Raw genomic sequence first — 13,702 nt, forward strand, 5'->3', positions numbered from 1 at the left:
TCTTTAGCCCAGCAGTCGCTGTCAGTGAGTCAGAGCAGTGCTTGCCCTGGCTACCCTGAGCCCACTGATCCGCAGGGTGACTCTGGGGACAAACAGCTGCTTATGTTTAATGTTGTGGCATTTTCACAGTCTAAACATGATTCTCTGCATCCTTCCAAACTTCTCCATGACCTTGTGAATCACTCTTCTATCACACCTGATTTCCCGTCCATAAGTTATTGCAGTTTCCCACATTTCTTCAATTTCCTGTCCTGCTTCAACTAGTATCCTACAAAAAACAAAACAAAACAAAACAAAAACAAAAAACCCCCACAAAACCCAAACCCAAAAAACTACCACAACAACAAAAAAACCCACAAAAAACCAACAAACAAAAAGCATAGAGAATTTTGTGTGGTTCTTTTTTCTGTTTGCAAGGGAATCTCCTTTTAAAACAATATTTCAGTTGATGTTTCTTGTATTATTCTCTGTTTTAAAAGATGCTCTTACAACAATGGTTTGTGAAATTCATGTTCAGTAACTTTTTGGTACTCTCAGACCTTGGTTCTGTATCTCTGCAAGTTGGGCCTTGTGTCAGCTCTGGTTTTTCTCCTACACAATAAATATTTTGAATCAGTCACATTTTCCTCCTGAACTCTTTTGCTTCCTCTCACATTAATTATTTACACGGTATTTTGGCTTACAAGGAAATAGAATTAATTGGAAGAGAACTAGTTTGAGGTGGAAAGCCAAGAATAATTATTTGAGGCAAAACATCATTGACATGGAGCATGACGTTGGTGACATTGGGACAGTCTGGGGCTGAAAGAAAACGATTTGGAATGTGAAACATAAATTTTGTTAGTCTTTTACCTTACAGTAATATCTTGAGGAAAAACATATGTGGGCTAAAATGCATCTTTCTAGATACTCCTTACTCCATGTTTATTTATTGTCTTTTGCATATAAAAATAAAGGGAATCATACTTGAATCTTTAGCTATTCTATTGCAACACTATAAGGATTTTAACATGATATGAATTAAAATATGGGTTGAACTCACAGAACTTCTGACACCCAGTGTGTGTGGTTTGATCTTTCTGTGATGATTCTGCTCCATTTGTCAATGCAGAGGGGAGCTGGGCTGGGCTGGACTCTGCTGCTGCTGCTCTTGGACCTGACATTCTGGGAATGCAGGATCCAGGGGGACAGGCCAGAAATATCACAGTGGGATGGACAATCTGGCCAGCACTAGCACGGCTCTGAAACTGCAGCTCTGAAGGTGCAGGTGAATACAGAAGCAGCCTGTGATATATATTTTGTATGTGTGATGCCTGCTTTTAAGTTATACGTTAAAGAAACAAGACCTGTCTCTCTTTAACATCTTTGTCTGTTACCATAATTGCACTGGATGGACAAGAGCATTTTAAACTGTGGTTTGTGTGATTAAAGATTTCACATGTTACTCTAGAGTACTATGTAACCACCCTGCTATTTCCTGCAGCATGCAATGCCATTCCTACATATGTCCCACCATACTCCAGCTGGTCTATTCTGGTACAGTAGTCAGGCGAGCTGACTGGATTTAACTGGTGCATTTTAAATAGGAGGTGAAGAGTGCACCGTGAGACACAACCCAATGCAACCACAGGGCTGTGCAGTTAGCTCAACTACATGTTGAGCTAATCTGGTTGTAGATGAAGTTGCTTTGGTTCGTTTCGTGCTAGTCAACTTGAACTAGTTTAAGGCATTGAAACCAGTACAACTGGTTCACGCTGAGAAATGAGCTATTTGAAGGTGAGATTAGGCCTTCCCAGGCCTTCCCAGGCCTCCTTGGCTCGGTCCCGCGGGGCCCAGGTGCCAGCAGGGTCCCTCTCGGGGATACGTGGGGAGCGGGTTCGCAGGGGCCGGAGCGGTGCCACGGAGCGGGAGACGCCGCCATGGCCACCCTGCCTCCGGTGCAGCCCGGCGGGCAGGTGCGGTGCGGCTGCGAGCCGCAGGACCTCGGAGGCTGCTGGGGCTCCGGGGCAGCGATTCCGGCCCGGGTACGCCGCCGGGGGCGCGGGGCGTTTCTGCGTTGCACAAAGGCACGCGTCGGGCTCTGGCCGGGGCTCCCGGGCCCGGCGTTAGTGGCCCCGCGGGACCCGCGGTGCCCGCACGCGGGGCTGAGCGGCCGCGCCCGCCCGAAGGCGGGGCTGCGCTGCCGGGCTCGGCATCCCCGTGACGCGGAGCCAATCAGGGCTCCACGCTGGCGCTGCCGGCCCGGCTCCGCCCGCCGCCCCTCGGCAGGAGAGCTGCGGACGGGGAAGCGCTGCCGCGGGAGCCCGCGGTCGCTTCGCCGCGCTCCATGGGGATCGAGAGCTTCTGCAGCGCGGACGCTTCCGAGCTCTTCTGGGTGAGCGGCGGGCTGGGGCTGCGGGGGCTCGGCGCCGGCGCGGAGGGATGGCGGGGAGCCGGGCGGGGCTGGCGTGGTGACGGAGCCCGAGGGGGAGCCGGCGGTGCAGGCGCTGCCCCGGTGCGCCGCGCCCCGGCCGTGAGCACCGGCGCGGGGCGGCCGCGGACGGCGGAGGAGCCGGGCCGGGCTCGTGCTCTCCGCGATGTCCCCACGGCCGGGTCGCGGGGCGGGCGCCGGCGCGCCTCGTGTGTGGGGTTTGCAGCGGGGAGATGCTCGGAGGGGGAGCTGGCGAGGGGATCCTGCCCGGGAGCCGGGAGGGAGCTCCCGAGTGGCCGGAGCAGGGCTCTGCCCACGCGTGTGGCCGCTCGGCCGCGTTCCTCGGGGCCGTGCGGGTAACAACAATAACGGTGTCTGCCGGCTGCCGTCACACGAGAGCCGGGCGCCTCTGAAGGAGCTTTCTGCGGCTCTGCCGCATGTTTGTACAGCAGTATTTTCGCTCTTCCTTAACGAAGAGCGGTGAGCGCAGGTGCTGTGTGTGAGCTGGAAGGCGGCTGTGCGCAGGTGAGCCGTGTGAGGATGTTGTGCTGGGCTCTGCTCAGCTGAGACGCGGGTTCCTGTGCGGGGACACGCGGTCCTGGCGGCAGCGAGACACCTGGGAGAGCAGACCGGAGTGGAAATTCATCTCGGGAGTAAACTGCTTGTATGGAGAAGGAGGTTGTGAGGAGGAAGGGAAGAGCTGGAAGTTAGGAAAATAAATATGGAGTGAGAGCTACTGAAGTCAACATACGGAAAGGAACTACTTGTGTATTCATCAGATGTTTACCACATAGTTTTGAGCTAATGAGCTACCTTACTAGTGAAAAAATAAAATAGAATCAGATGTCTCAGTAAATACCATTGTACTATTTATCTCAAGAACCATTGAGATATTACTGAGTAGAAATTTTTAAAATCATCATGACTAAGACAATTAGTTTTTTCCAGCTAATCAAAAGTGACTCTGCTAACTTGCTTTTCTATTGCTTATACTAATACCTCTTTTCTGCTATTTCTTAGGTTTTTCAGAACAGGCTAAATTATGAGTTGTCATTGCACATATTTTTTTTTCTCTTGCCTAGAATGAGACTTTTCATTTGAAGGGCTGAAGAGAATACATGTTTCAGAATGAGTTTATGGAAAAACTGACTTGAGAGAGTCCTAGGATTGTGAAAAAGAACTGCCAGCTCATTCTTTGAGCTGTGGAATTGTAACATCAGGTAGACACAAGAACTGCACATAGGATGTTGCAAGCAAGTAGTTTATATAGGATTTCTGGCAGCAGATTCTTTTATTAGGAAAACGGTTCTCATGTGTATTACAGCCATTTCTGGTGTTTTTGTAAAAACTACATACATTATTTCCACTAGTTGCATTGATTCCCAATGTTTTGGTTTTTATCATGCTGCTCAAAATCACATGGAGTCTGCCTTTCATTTCTTCCAGCTGAAGATCCTCTGGGTGTGGTTGTTTGATTTCTGGGTTCTTCTGATCCTGCAGAAGAATAATTGTGCATTTGAGTGAGGGTTAGATGTGCCTGGAAAAATCTTCATGCTGGACTTGTTTTCATAAGTAACACTCTGTTTCCACGTTGTTGTTGCATCATTCCCAGTAGGGGAGAGTAGAAATGCCAGTTTGGGATCTTATGGGTACTCTGACTTCTGCTTTTTCTGACATTTCTATTATTGCTGCTATTTAAAGCTGAAGTGGTAGTGGATTTTCAGAAATTGTCTATGTGTATGCAGTTTTTACTGTGCTTTTAGGTATGCCCTGTGGTTGGGCTGCTGTTCTTGTGGCTTCTGGACTGCACTCTTGTGCTTCTCAGAGCTGGGTGATAGCTGGGTACACAGTGGCACGTGTTATTCATTCTTGTGGCGGCTGCCTCAGCTATTTTGGTTGGTCCTGAAGCCTTGCTAGTGGAGCAGAGGGATTTCTGGCAAACTCGGCTTCAAGGAGATGATGTGTTTTCTGTCAAAGGTGATGCTGACTTGTGGGCAACTTAATTCTAAATTCTGGGGGAGACTGTGGCTGAAAGGACCTAATGGACCCTTAAAACTGAGTGCTAATCTTCTTAGGCTTTGCTGGCCAGGATTTTTCTTGTTTGCATGCCCAAGGAATGTTATTGTTGAAAGTTCTTGTCTGAGAATTAAACAGATTGGTTTTATTTAATGCTTACTCTGAAAGGTCAGGAACCCAAGGAAGATTGTCATCTTCACTTCTTTTTTTTTTTCCTTTCTCTCTATCTTAACTTATCTCTGTGCCCCCACTCAGTGCATTAACTTCGCTGCAATCAGATTTTACTGCATACAGTTATTTTATAGAACTTTACTGCATCTTGCTTCCTTTGAACTAGACTCCCTTTTCAGACAAGTACTTTTAATCCTTGCTTGGCCTAGCATCACTGAGTATCTTGGAATAAAAATTCCATCCATAATATAAAGAAAGGTACAGCTGTGCAAGCTATTTACTGGTAGCTGTTGATGACAATAAAAGCCTGAAAAACCGTAGTGGACGTGGGGTAATGTTTTGCACTACTTGCATTCCAGTTCAGTGAATTTAAGGGCCTGTTCAAGCTGTAAAACTTTGTTGTGACCCGACACTGAGATAGCTTTGGCTGGAGTATCACTGCAGTCTGAGCTGTCTGTACCTTGTTTCAATAGCTGCACACAAAAATGCCGGGGTGAAACAGGGTGAGAGCACTGTGGTTCCAGGTAAGCAGGATAAGTGTCACAGCAGATGTAGGACTCGCTGTACACTTTGGCCTCCTGACCTGCCTGTCTGGAGATAGCCACACATGCACAGCTGGTGGTCTCAGAGCATGTGCATTTTGAAATAATCTGCTGGCTTTTCTTTGAATAAAATCTTGGTTTCAGTTTTTTTTCAGAGCTTGAAAGCTTTGCGGTATGATGTTTAGAGAAGTCTTTTCATGTTTGAAGTTGCTAAAGGAAGAGGTTAACAGTTTTTACAACACTTGGAGATTTCAAAGCTCTCAGTAGGGTTTTATGAAAAAGTGGGAAATATCCATCTGAAACTTTTGAAGTTCTTGCTTATACTTAAGGGAATGTGAGATAAATTGTTTATATTTATACGAGTTCCTAGCATGTTGTTCACAGGCAGGCCCTGTGTTTTTTAAAGTTAATTTAGATAGAAGTTCTTTATTTCAGTGGAAATTTAGTAGAATTTTTCTCCACAGTTTTCTACTTGGGCTTTTTGTTGTTGAGAAATGATTGAAAGCAAGTTATTGCATTCACTTCTAGGAGAAAGGCAAGTTGAGCTTCTGTTTTGTTTTGAAAACTAGAGTCCTGTAATGATTCAAGCTGTATCTCTGGCTGTGTAAATCCTGGTGTGTTTCTTCCCTGCTTGTTCAGAAAGCTTTTGTGAAGCCTCTTCACTTAATAAAGAAGTGTATCCACACACTGTGCTAGTTTCAGCACTTCTTTGTGTGAAAACAAACTACAGAAGAAAGACTGGGTGAGTGAAAGTGAGGCAGAGACTCTAGGAACCAGCTTGGAGGGATTGGGCTTTGCTTCCTTTGCCATTGTGTGGAGTTTTGTCTGAGGCTTTAGGGCATGTTTGTATTCCTAAATAAATGTATTTTCTTAATATTTGTCCAGAGACGTTATATTTTGTATTTGGTTGATGTTGTTTTAGTGGGAGAGAGTCATAATTTAGCTTGACAGAATTTTATTAAGAAAAGTGTTAATATTCTTTAATGCATTGCAATTATTAACTGACATTTGTGAAGTGATACTGTGTGACATAAACAGCTGCTGTGCTTATGTTATTTATGAGGACGCTGGTGGTTTTACCAAAATAGACTTCTGAACTTCTGAAGAAAAAGCAGCCTTATGTAAGGAGCAATTTCACGTTTGCAGATCAGTGGCTTATGCCGTCACACACCCGATAGCAGTGAATTGGCACGTCTCTGGGAGCCCTGCAGCTCTTTGCTCTGGGAGATACGTCTTCTCTGCTTTTCCACTGTGTTTGTGGCAGAGCCAGGGAGGGACTTGGAGGTGCTGTGGGAGCGTGCTGGGTGAGCTTGATAAAAGCTGTGAGTGTAGTCTGTGCTAAAGAGTGTGCAGACCACGAAACTGCTTATGTTTGCTGACACAGGAAGGTCATGTGTGCACAGCATTTGGAACAGGGGAGTAGCAGTGATAAACAAGGAAACCTTTATACAAAATGGTGCTTTATTGTAATTAACAGCAGCTAACATGATTCTCATGCCTTGGCTGTTGTGTTTTTTAGTGATGAAAGCCAGAGGCTTATTTTTCATCTTCCTTCCTTTATGAACAAGGGTCTAAATTTGCATAGAAAAATGAAACTTAAATTAGAAATGAAACTGATATCCCTTGATCCAGAACAGATCAATTTAAGGGACATATAGGGAAATTAAGCCTGATAATCTGTTGATGGGGATTTTGTGAACAGATGACCTGTCATTCTACAGCTGGCAATTCAGAATTGCTCAGAAAAGTTAAATGAGGGAAAAAGCATGGCAAAATGCCTGAATAACTTGTGCCATTTCATGCAATTACAATGCAGTTTACATTGAAACACTGTGCTATCCTGGGAAGTGAAGGTCAGCCCGGGTTGGCTGGAGTCACTCTAGGTCACATCTCTAAAAAGCCTACTGCAGGGTACTGACCTTTTGCTTACTTTTAATAGAGTCAGAATTCCTTGCATTACTATTTTCTCACTCTTTGCATCTGTGGTAGCTTCAGATACAGTTTATCCCAACTTGAGCTGTTACCTTAGTCCCTTGGTAAGATTATTACCCAGGTGTGTTCAAACTTCTCAGTGATTTGAGCTCAAGGTACAGGCTGTTGCATTTTTAAGCAGAAACCTGTGTTTGGTGCGCGAGGGAGATGAGAACAGGAATCTTTTTCTTGTATCCTTTTAGGTAACAGTGATTTCAGTGAAAAACTTTGTAGGAGGGTAAAAAGCCATCCTTAGGTTCTGAAACTGAAGCAGTAATATTTTGATAAGTGGCCAAATGTTGTGTCATGGTACTTGCAGATATGGCAGGATATGGAAATGCAGTGTCTGTCGAGAGACGCTAAATTTTAATTTTGCAAATGCTAAGATCATCTGCTATATGTTTCTCTGACACAAAAAATTAGCCATAGTTTGGTGGCTTTTAGCTTCTTAGATTAGAAAGCTCAGGTCTTGTAAATGCCACAGCTGCAGTCTGGCAATTTGTTAGCATATGCTGCTTATTTTAGGCTAATAGGAAAAAAAAGTGCAAAATATCCTTTTTTTTTTTCTTGGAATTTTACACACAGGTCCAGCTGATGCAGTGCTTTCTATAATAAAGGATCTCAACTTTTTGTAAACATTAGGAAAAACTCTTGTGTGGGTTTGGGACAAGGAGGTACAGACATCTGATATAAGTTCAGGACCAGTTATTGGAAGGTAGAGGTTTTTCCTTGTCTGTGTTAACAAGTCAGATCTGTATTTATTATATAAATAATTACTGTTGAGAACTTAAACCATTAAAATAATTTATAGCTTGCCAAGACCATTTTTAATAGAAAACATTATGAGAAATTAAGGGCATTTTCTTGTCACTAGAAACATTGGTGTTTTCCCCCTGTAAATCTTCTTTACATAAAGGATAAAAACATTTAGGACCCTTGTTTATTATGTGATTATTATTTTTTGTAGCTTTTCCACCTCTTGCTTTAACAATCTTGTTTTTGACAACATTAAGATTCTTTAAGAATAAAGCTTAGATTTCAGAATGTGAAATGAAGGAGAGGTGTGGTGTCTTCCGTTTTCTGAGGTCTCAATCTGCTTGTGGTATTTTGGGAGGCTGGACTAGAAAACTTTTGTAGCTTGTCACTCCCTGTGATGTAGCCTGAACAGCACAGCAGAGCAGATCTGATGCTGGTGAAGATTGTGCCATGGTCATGCATGTTTAGGCTCCATTCTGAATAGGCTCTTAGACAAATGGTGAGCCTCAGCACAGGTTTCATGTTCTGACTCAAAAACATGAATGGCCGAACAAAGATGGCATATCAGGTATCGGGGGCTTTTTTAAAGCAAGGTCAGAGTTCCTTTAGAGCAGCTTTAAAGAGAGAGGTCCTGTTCTGCACTTCTCTTACCCCCTTCCCTCTTGTGCACTGATGCAGCTCATCTGAAGATGTAGGCTCAGCCAGATCTGCCAAATCTCCTGGCTGGGGAGAGGCAGGAAATTTGCTATCTGAGATAGATGCCATGAGGCCATTGGCTTTTAGCATACACTGAGAGAGGGAGTGGTTCAGTCAGCTTATGGTTTTATAGGTGCTACTCTGGGAGACTTTTCAATCCTGTATCTAGAGCTGGCAGATTGTAAGACTTCCTATTTCAGTGGGAAAGTGATGATACTATTATAATGAAAGTTGTCAGCTGCAATTACAGTGCTAGTGCCTGAGAGAGCTAATTACTTTCACTCAACCAAAGGTAAACATTGCATTAAACAGAAAGCCTTTTTTACTGTTGGAGATAAGACTGAGAAACTTTATCTTGGTATTACAAGGGAAGTGGCTCTTCTGTGGGTGATACTGAAGTAGTGGGTACACAATGTCAGTGTCAAACTCCATTTGAAGAATTGTTGATCATGATGTTAAGATTCCAGTATGGTTTTGTAATTTCATTTTTTACATAGCTGTGTGGTAATATTTTAAGTCACTTTTCAGTCACAGCTGGGTTCATGCAGGTGGATTTAACAGTGTGGCTGTCAACCTGCATCTCTAGCACACTTGCACACAGCAGGCATGAAACCAAGCAATTTGGGTCTCTCCATTTCTGCCAGTGAGAATTTTAAAATGTGCTATGGGTCAAGTGGGATTATTGATGTGAGAACAAGCAACCCCTGGCTGCTCACTTGACAGCCTTTCTGCAGGAGAGGCAGCCAGCATCAAGTGCTGTTATTGCTCAGGTTAGCCACGCTGGGGGCATGCAGCTGTCCTGGCTCTGTCTTCCTTCAGCAAAGGCAGAATAACTGGCTTTTTGTGTTGCAACTTCATCTTACAGTTCTACTTCCAATGCTTTTATCTTGCCTGTTCCTGAAATTTTAGACAGGAATTAGTGTAGTTCTTAATTTTCCTAGGTCTTGTACACTGTTAAGTAAGTGGTTTACCTGTGAATGGATCCACTTGATTCTGGGGAATGCCAAGCGTTTTTTGTGTCCTTCTTGTAGACAGCTTTTCATTTCAGATGTGATAGGAAGCTTTTTTGTGCCATGAGAGAAAACATGCTACAGGGCACTAAAACTGTGCACTGGTATTTTTGAACCATAGTGCTGATGATAGAAATGAAAACTGAGAAGTAGGTCAGGTAAAGTTAAAAATACCCATCTGCTATTCTGGGAAACTTTAAAATTGTTAAGGAATTTTTGAAAAGAAAAATCAACCTGAAACTATTTAACATTTGGGATACGGTTCTTCTGGACTACATTAAAACTAAGGCATCTCTCCGAACACCTACCAAGAAGGGAACAAGGATCAGACTGATTTTTCTCCAGTGAGTTCCTGCAGTCACAGCTTAAAATAAAGGCTGCTTCCAGATTACACAGTCTAATAGCTTTACCCCCTCTTTTCTTCCTCTTCCTTTGTGGCTGCCTGTTTGTGTAGGCTTTCAGTAGTTGGATCTGTCATTTGGTGTGACTGCAAAGTAGAAGAGTTAACTGATCAGTCAGAGTGAAAATCTTTGAACTGAGAAAAATGAAGCAACTTCATATTTTAGTAGAACTTGCTAAAACAGTGTTTCTAAAATTTGAGTCAGAAAAAATGTCATTAATTTGCTAATTGATGTCTGTTAAATACAAAGGTCTGCTTCAGGGACTGTTTCTGTATTTTGTTTGTGATGGAAAAAAACCCAAAACTGAAACTGGTTTTATATAAGGCAAAGGAGAAGCATGTACTTTCCACTGGCAGAATTAGTCTAGACTTGTGTAACTGAACCTGTAATTTAAATGTGAATGCATGCTGGTTTCATGATGAGAGTGACACGTTTTCCAGCTGCAGGGGAATCTTCTGAAGCAGTGATGGCCTCTGTGCAGAACATGTCTGGAAACATATGAAGGAACTGATGTTGCTGTTAAATTCTAGCAGCAGTCTTGCCCCAAATTACCCTTTGTCCCATCTTTTTATTCTGAATCCTAGAGTACCATTACATTGTACACTCTTGCTTTTTATGCAAAAACAAACACCTCCAGACACCTTGTAAATATGAAAATTAAATGGAAGGTTGCACGTTTTTATTTTTTAGAATATCCTCCAGCCAGTATGCATAGCAGTCATACATACAGCACTCTTGCTTTTATTTTGCCACGTGGCAGTGACATGCATTACCTGCTCTGACCTTGCTGGTATTTGCCAGATTCATTTTATAGCAGGCATTTACAAACAGGGAAAAAGAAATTAACAACTTTCTAAACTGTGTGTCGATCTCCTAAAGTTTATTAAAAAAAAAGATGTTGATGCTTTTGTTTGTTTCTTGTAAAGCTGATTACATCCTGTTGATTTACTTGTATAACCTTTTAACTATCTTAGTTTGTGAATTGTAAACTGTTCTGCAGAGTCATGAGACTTTTTCTTGGCTCCTGTGGTGGAGTAGAGCAGCTGAGACTTAGAAAGCCAAGAGCATTTGTGTGGTGGTGAAATGTGAGGATGACTCAGCTGAAATTTCTGATGAGTTGTGCAGTCAGGAAACCTAATAAGTGTGTGGCTTACCCACAGCATGTCCCAGCCACAGCCTTGTCACGAACAGCTTGTGACCCCTACACAGACACAGTCAGACATAACGGGGCTTTCTTATGTTCTCCCAGTGTTAATTCCCTTGAATTGGCTGTAGTGAGCTCAGATTTTCTAAAAATGAAAAATTTATATGAAGTGAGAAGAATTTTTAGAATGCTGGGGGAATTAGAGGAGAAAAATAACAGCTGAGGGTCCTGTGTTAGCTGTCTGTTGTATCAAGTCCTAGGTTGTGATAGAAATTGAGGGAAAGGGGGAAGAGAAATGTCTTCAATTCCTCTTTAGAGCTATGTTCTCTTTGTAATTGTGTTTGAAACTGTTTATTCAGTGGAACAAGGGGACAAATAAGGATCAAAGTGTGGTGGTTCTGGGCAGTGGGATCTGCTTTCCTCTTTGATGTTGGAATAGAGGGAACAGGCACTACAGCTCCTTTTGGTTCTGTTTCCTCATCTATAAAATGTGGATAATAGCACCTGTTTCAGTGACCAGCTCAGGCTTTTATAAAGGAATAGGATTACTGGCATTATGTCCCAGTAGTGGTACTGGTGTTTTGTGTAGTGTAAGCTGTGCAACTGCCTGAAAAAATGCTTTGCCACTGAAAAGTTAACACTACAGTCAACAAGCCTTTGGGCATGGGACTGCTGCTCTTGGCTCAGTGATTTTTAAACAGAAGCCTGGGAGCAATGCTTTGGCTGTTGAATAATTGCAGTCCATCTACAGCTGCAATATTGTGCATTGCATTATTCTGTTGGAGAGTGTTGCATGTGTTAATTTTTCACCAAGGTCAGTGACTTAAAATTTGCTGCATGAGATTTTCCTAACTCAGAGCAATCGGAAATATAGTATGAAAGCTCATGTTCTTACTAAATAGTCTGTCATTGTGAATGGTCCTGGTGCCAGTAATTAAAATGGTCACATTTTTATTACTATGAGCATCAGTTTTGGTTTGACTGTATGGTGATTTACCTTGGGTTTGAAAGTTGTATTGAGAGAAGTAGGAAAACACTGAATTATGTCAATTTACATTTTCCTCTTGTTGAGTCGGAAATGAGCTGCAAGGATGAGCCTTTTGCTTGGTTCTGTGCCTTGTTGTTGTGGATTTTTTAATCCCGAGAACCTGTTTCTGATTTTCAAACACTGGAGTTCAGTACTGGCTTTTTCTGTCACTTAACCTGTTTTCTTGCCCCAGGATTGGAATCTGACATGGCACACAGAAGATCCAGACTTCACCCCATGCTTTCAGAACACAGTCCTGTTGTGGATTCCTTGTGTTTACCTGTGGCTCTGCTTCCCAGTGTACTCCCTGTACCTTCGCCGTCATGACAGGGGCTACATCCAAGTGTCCAACCTCAACAAAGCCAAAACGGTATGTGGCTCTTGGAAATCACAGCTTAGCAACCTTTTTGGGAAGTGCAGTCTCTTTTCAGCTGTGTTTTAGCACAGTATTGTTTTGAGCATCAATCTTGACCTGTGTGCACACTTCAGGTATCACTTATTTGTTCTGCTTGTGTTTGATTTCCCAGCCTTTCCTGTTTCCTTTGCCCTTTTATCAGGCTTTCTGAAGTTTACCCTAGCATAGCAACAAAAATGCAAATCCTTTTAAAGACCAGTTGGAGAAGACTATTTTAAGGTAACTCAGTCTCAAGGCCCTTATTTCTATCATCAAAATAATTTATTATCCTGTCAGCTTCTTAAGCTACACAGCATACATTTCTAGAGCTGCTGCAGGTGTTCTGTTCCACTTCTATTGTGAAATAGGTACTTTTGGGTTTTTTCTTACATGTAGAGTAAGTGCAAAGTTTTAAGTACTATAATAACATGGTGTGATTGGAGAGTTTTTTTCTCTGCAATTCAGGAGACCAACCTTCTGCTTCATAATAAACTGAATTACATGGTATTAAAAATCAGCTAACTTTTTTCTTCTAGTGGGAATTCAGTAATTAAAGCCAAATTGTTTTTCTTTTGTGCATGTGGTAGAACTGCCCAAATGATGTGATCTGATTGATTTCTGCTAACACATAACATCTAGTGTTCATCTATATATTGCTACGTTGTCTTTGTGAATTGATGTATTAAAGACACTTCTTTTATTGCAGGCTTTTGGCTTAATACTCTGGATAGTCTGCTGGGCAGACCTTTTCTACTCTTTCTGGGAAAGAAGTCAAAATATTTTTCGAGCTCCATTTTTTCTTGTTAGCCCTACAGTTTTGGGTATAACAATGGTAAGTTCTTCTGCATGGCCATTGTCCATGCAAAGCTGAAAACTGTAACACCACCTTGGTATTATTCACAGTGCTGCAGCCTTTATATACAGACTTCTTCTGTAGTTGAGCTGTAAAATACTGACTCTGAAGTACCTGCTTGCTTTCAATAAAAAAATGAGAAAAAAGACTCTCACTTTTTGTCCACTCCTTATCTTTATTGATACAGAGAATTACCTACTAAAATGTGTTTTTGAATTACACTTAAAATTTAAGAGGGGTTTAGGGGTTTAAAAGGTCTGGGAGATAGTGGATTAGAAATGTTAAATAAGCAGACTTTAGCACTATACTTT

The 13,702-nt window shown here is 42.6% G+C and overlaps 1 protein-coding gene across 1 annotated transcript in view; it reads left to right on the forward strand.

Moving 5' to 3' along the window:
* Positions 1 to 2,256: 2,256 nt before the first annotated feature.
* ABCC1 (ATP binding cassette subfamily C member 1) overlaps positions 2,257 to 13,702 on the forward strand; it is a 45,016-nt gene continuing 33,570 nt past the window's right edge. Inside the window, exons 1-3 of the mRNA XM_033073699.1 lie at positions 2,257 to 2,374; positions 12,338 to 12,514; positions 13,245 to 13,370. Coding sequence (XP_032929590.1) covers positions 2,327 to 2,374; positions 12,338 to 12,514; positions 13,245 to 13,370 — 351 coding nt within the window. The 5' untranslated portion in view covers positions 2,257 to 2,326. The remainder of the gene's footprint in view (positions 2,375 to 12,337; positions 12,515 to 13,244; positions 13,371 to 13,702) is intronic.

This window comes from Catharus ustulatus, chromosome 16 (assembly GCF_009819885.2).
Source record: "Catharus ustulatus isolate bCatUst1 chromosome 16, bCatUst1.pri.v2, whole genome shotgun sequence".
Classification (NCBI taxonomy): domain Eukaryota; kingdom Metazoa; phylum Chordata; class Aves; order Passeriformes; family Turdidae; genus Catharus; species Catharus ustulatus.